We start from the raw sequence: 5795 nt of genomic DNA, 5'->3' as shown, positions 1-5795 counted from the left end.
ATAATCGCATTTTGTGTCTAGCGCTAGTTTTATTCCATTAGAACTGAAACTTTAATGCCTGAATTTAATGAGAAAAAAGTTTTAAAAATTGCTTAAAAGTACTTCTTTGCAATCTCTTTTAATTGCTTAGTTCGCAACTTAAACAAAGAAGAGTCGCATTCATAACGAAGAGAAGCTCATTTAATTTAAAATTAAACTTATATTAAAGTTGCAGTTGATTTTTAATGATATTAGGAAGTTTATTTAAATTTTAAACAAGTGCAGAACAAGCCCTCAGATTAAAAGATTAGAAGGACGAAAAAGGACCCAAGTAGTTTCGTGGTTTATTTCGACTAATTCTTCACTTCAGTGGAGCCACTTGTTGGACGGTGCGCTGTCCCAACGTCCCACCATAAGTATAAGTAAAAGCCCACATTATTACTTATACACTTTTAATTACTTTTTGATAATAATTTTTTTTTAATATTAATTAAGGAATATCAAACCTTCTGAAGACAAATTTTGGTCTACTAAACTTGCTACACAGCAAGACTTTACACTTATCAGAGCTGATGTCTACAGGTTGCTGCCCACAAATAAACTACTATTAAAATACACTTTCGTTTTCCTAACAACTCATACTAATAGTACATTCACACTGTCTCATTTAGGCCCTTACTCATTTATATTAATGAGTGAACGTTCACATTATTTTTTATTGCGACAAGAATAAGTGTTATGCCTACGTACTGACCACAATCCAGTGCCCCGGGAAGTGAGTGCCCGACTCGCATAGACTAAAACCAGCCCCCTTATTCCTAAAGACTTTGACATACCCCATGACTACGTAAGTATTACCTCGAGGTAGGGTCCCTATTAGTCATTTAAGACTGACTTCTAGCGGTGTAACCTACGCCCCACTACTGCTTCAGCTGATTCACCTGATTATTAACTGATTAACAAGTATTAAACTCTATTAATTAACAATGGCTGAAGTGAAGATGCACGTATTAGAGAAAACTCTTTTAGTTGACAATTACTAATCTGGAGATAGTGTGGAAAACTCCATTAGTTGTAGAATAAGGAACTCGATTAGTTAGAAGTGATTGTCATGAAGTTAGTGTAAAATACTTGACAGTACTAGATACGGAGATAAAATTAAGAAACCATTGGCAAAAGCTGTAGATAGGTAGCGTATAACATAAAAGTAGCTCATTATCATTTCGAATTACACACCCAAGTTCTCAATCATCATCTTTGGTCTTATTCTATTAACGAAGCATACATCTATCTTGTCATACAATGCAATTCTCGGCTGACAACGCATCTCAGTTACTCAACTACCTTAGCTTAAAAAGTCATTCATCGTCACAATTAACGTCTGATTCGCAATCCATATGTCAACTATAGTCATCATTATGCTCAGCGTCTTACATTATTATAAGTATAATCGAACCCCATAAAGATTTACTAAAAATCTGATCGAATTAATTTTAAAAGAATTTTTATAACAAACCATGAAAGGAAAGCTCGTAAAGGTCGTTAAATCGTCATCTATCCCATTTTGAGGTCTTCTTAAATTATCACATATACTATTTATAACTTTCAGACAATAGTTACAAACTTCGGTAAAACAAATATTTTAAATTCATCCTTCTTATGTTCTTATGTTGAGCCTTTTACGAGTTAATGCATCGGGGCACTTTTACTTTATGTGGGCTGGGAGGTTTGTGCAGAGTCCCACCCATCTCACAGACTAATTTGAGTATTCCTCATAATCTTCGTTATTATTCATTCTAAAATTATTAAATTTTATAGATACTGAGGTCTTGAAAAGATACAAATTAAACTCTACGACTGTCTGCAATTGTGACAAATTTCGGTTACAAGCAACAGAACTCTTTTTTTAGATTTTAATATACAAATGGAAATACCTTCTTAAAGTATTTAATCGATAAAACTACTTACAATTGACTGTGTTGCGTTAACAACTGTGGCTGTTGTGTATGGAGTAAATGCACTACCGGCTACTCTACAAGTTTTTCCACTCTCCTCCTGAGTGCAGTCAACAGCAGTCATATTGTCTAAATTCTTGCTATCATTTGTGCTATGAACATTAGAGGTCCTTTTTGTTGCAATTGTTTTATTTGCTGACTTTGTTGCTGTTGTTGCCGGTATTGTTGTGACTGTCATTTTGGGTCTTTTAGTTGGAGGTTCTGGTAAAATATCACTGTCAGTTTCTGTCTCTATGTCGACGTTGTCATTTTCCGTGCTTGGATGTTCTGACGGCAACGTTGTTACCTCAAACTTGATATGCTGTCCATGTAAATATTGTTGTTGTTGCTGGTGTCTCATTTGTAGTTGAACTAGTTGATGTTTTAAATGTTGCTGACGATGTTGGTATTGATGATGCTGGTGTTCTTCGGATTTGTAGTCATGATATAGTACTGAAGGTAAATTTTCTGGGAAATTTAATATTTTACTAAATGTTTGTGATGTTGCCAAATGATTCTGCTTATATTTATGATGTCGTTCATGTTGTTTGTGATGTTGCCGGTGTTTCTGATTATGTTCTGGTTCTACTTCAGTAAAATATTTACATTGTATTATTGAATGTCTATTCATACTTTTTAGTTCATGGTTGGGTTTACCTAATTTTATCAAGTCTTCCCCTAAAGTTGCTTTAATTTTCTTCTTTTTTGCTTTGCTCTTATGCGATTTTGGGAGTTTGTATGTTTTCTCTGACTTCTGCATATTTTTATTATTTGAAACGGTGGTATATCTTTTCGGATGTTTGTCTAAAAATAAAAATATATATGGATTAATAAAGTTAAACATGAAAAGTTAACATTAGCAAATAAATAATATGTATAAAAAAATTTATATCTCTTTATTAATTTTTTATGCAATATGTACAATGTGTAATAGATTAGACGTTATTGAATATTTGGCATACATAAATTTCTCTTTTATATTTCGTATCGATTTTATAATTGCATTTTAACAATGATATATGTTTAAAAAAGATATGAGCTTAATTTTGTTAAATTTTTGTTTATTATGGTTAAGACAAAAAAAACTTGCCTTGTTTGCTTTTTTTAATTAAAAGTAAAATGTACATTGTTCATTTTGTATTATATACTTTAATAATAGAAATATTTGCTTCTTTATTCCAACGAAACACAACCCCTACCAAAGTATATGTAGAGATTATGCTATGTGATAGTAGTCCAGGTTCTTCACACATATATTATTCGATTGGGTTATTGTGAATAAAAAATTCTTCTGATTATACAATACAATGCAATATGCTGTGGGTATTGAGAGAAGCTGAGTTCCTAATAAAATATATTCGAGCTAATCTAGTAAAAGATATCATGATTGGATCTATAAAAATAATATTTACATTGCAAATATATGCTATGGGTATTGAGATATGCTGAGTTCTAAACAATATATACGCGAGCTAATCTAGTAAAAGCTATCATGATTGAATCTATAGAAACGATATTTGCATTGTAAGTACAGACCATTAGTAACTGTTGCAGTTGACTACTGTTGAGTATATCACAGTTTCGTGGAAAAAGAATTTTGAAAATAATTATTAATTGTTATATCTGGCATATGTTAATATCATTTTAAAAACCATTATGTCTGACCAATTAGAGGTAAGGATCTATCTCAATAATAGTCTACTGCTCTGTTTCAAGTGTTCTCTTTTAAAATTCATTATCAGTTATCAGTTATTCTTTCAAAAATTTTTGTCAGTGATATGAGATAGAGCTTAATGAAGCTGTTTGTATATAATTCTTGCTACATTGGTATGGGGTTTTATTTATGTCACCGTTGACATTGTACTATATTCCGATAGAAGATACTATATTCCGATTAATTAATTCATTCTAACATCTACACTTTATACATTTATACTTCATACATTTATCTGCAACTTGCTTGCTATTTCTTGACTGGCAGAAATTATTTGTTAGTTGGCGGTACTAAATCCCGAAAATTAGTTCTTCCATTTCTAAATAAAGGTTGTTGTTGTTGTGACCCGCTGGGACTTGTAAGCAGATAATATGAAAAGATGTACAAGACGTTTACATGGGTAAGAAAGTGGGTGGGTAGTGGTAAGGGGTGATGGGGGTGGAAGAGGAGATGATGGGGAGGATTGAGTAGGTGGGTACAGTCCACCTCTACTTCATTTTTTTTTTTATTTCATTTTATATTATTTTATTTTATGTAATATATAAAAATATAAAAACATAATAAATATCTTTTTAAGTATACACAATTTGTTAAAAATTACTTTATTTTAAAAAATAAGAAAGTTTGTATAAAATTAATATAAACTAGTTTAATTTCATATATAAGAAATATTTTTAATTATTAAAATTTACCACAGTTTTCCCACCAGCAGAAAATTTCACCATCTATGCACAGGCAAACTTCACAGGGATCAAAACGTATTAACTAAAAGTGAAAAATAAGGTAAAATTTTGTTGTTTAAAACAAAATTAAATAAATTTTGAATTAAATATAATTTAAAAATAAAAAACAAAATAGAATGCAGTTCCAATATCATTAATAATAATTTTCTTATAAAAATTAAAAAAAATGTTGCAGATATGAGACTTAAAGTGTCTTTTAATTGTATTAAAATATTATCAAATGGGTTAAATTAATATTTAATCACTATTTTATCAATAAATAAGCATTATTACTTATTTTATCATTATATTATTTTAATGGTTCATTTATTTAAATGAATTGGATTTCTTCTATTAACAGTCCAAATTTCAATGTTGTCATATATGAATAAGGAAGTATATATTTTCCAATTCAATTTTTAAATTAAATTTATACTTTCATAGTTACAAAGTATTTATCCATTGGTATATTAGAAACGTATGTCAGAAAATCAACAATGTCTAGAAATACAATACATTTCATAACAATATAAATTGAAAGTACACACACATAGTTTCGTTGAAGAATCCTTTCAGCAACAAAAAATCGAAACTTTTTGAGATTCAACTATTTTATTATATTTCCAATAGTTGATATTGACAATTTACAATACTGAATATTTTTTTATAAAACTGAATAGAAATTAAAATGATTCGTATTTCCAGCTGATTAAATAAAATTTGTTACTGTGACCGCATAAGTTCTTTGCTATTGATATTCATTTATTATTTTAATGAATTTATAATTTTTATCTTAAAACAAATTCTCAAAGCTGAGATTATACCTTTTGTCCATGTGTATACTTTGCTCCTCCATAAAAACATGACGCGGCCCTTTCGTGTGGTTCCAAATCCTCTTCTTCATTTCGTTCCGTTAAATCAGAAAGTTCTTTACTTTCATTCGTTTTTGGAGATAGTGGACGAGTATTATTTTTAGCCATGGATTGTTTATCATCTATATTAGTTGATAACTGGTCATGATTCGTATATTCGAAGGGTACTTTTAAAATGAAAAGTAGAAGTAAATATATAAATTTAATTAAATATTATGTATAAGTTCGATCATTCAAATTAATTTAATCTTTTACATTAAATACAATTAAATACAATCATCTACAATAGCTTAAAAGCTATGACGTATATATAACAAAGTTATATGTAAATTATTTAAATTAATTATTATTTTAATTTGAATTTAATTTTAAAGTTATTATATGTTTATAATCAAATATACACTTAAAATGTAGTGATATGTAAATAATTTCTTATGTAAATAAGAGTGAACAAAGTCTCATATGTATAATATTTCAAACTTTTTATATTACAATCATATTCTAAAAACCATTC

At 29.1% G+C, this 5795-nt stretch overlaps 1 protein-coding gene across 1 annotated transcript; it reads right to left on the bottom strand.

Moving 5' to 3' along the window:
* Nucleotides 1-1926: 1926 nt before the first annotated feature.
* On the bottom strand, nt 1927-5448 carry LOC119674063 (the record flags this gene model as incomplete). Its single annotated transcript, XM_038085187.1, is given in 4 exon segments — nt 1927-2558; nt 2631-2777; nt 4380-4452; nt 5234-5448. Coding segments are annotated over 4 exon segments (1067 nt in total), but the record flags the coding sequence as incomplete, so codon positions are not given.
* Between the last annotated feature and the right edge of the window lie 347 nt (nt 5449-5795).

This window comes from Teleopsis dalmanni, chromosome 2 (genome assembly GCF_002237135.1).
Source record: "Teleopsis dalmanni isolate 2A chromosome 2, ASM223713v2, whole genome shotgun sequence".
NCBI classification, from domain to species: domain Eukaryota; kingdom Metazoa; phylum Arthropoda; class Insecta; order Diptera; family Diopsidae; genus Teleopsis; species Teleopsis dalmanni.
Note: the sequence above shows the minus strand (reverse complement) of the source record. Positions and strands in the feature narration are given on the sequence as shown.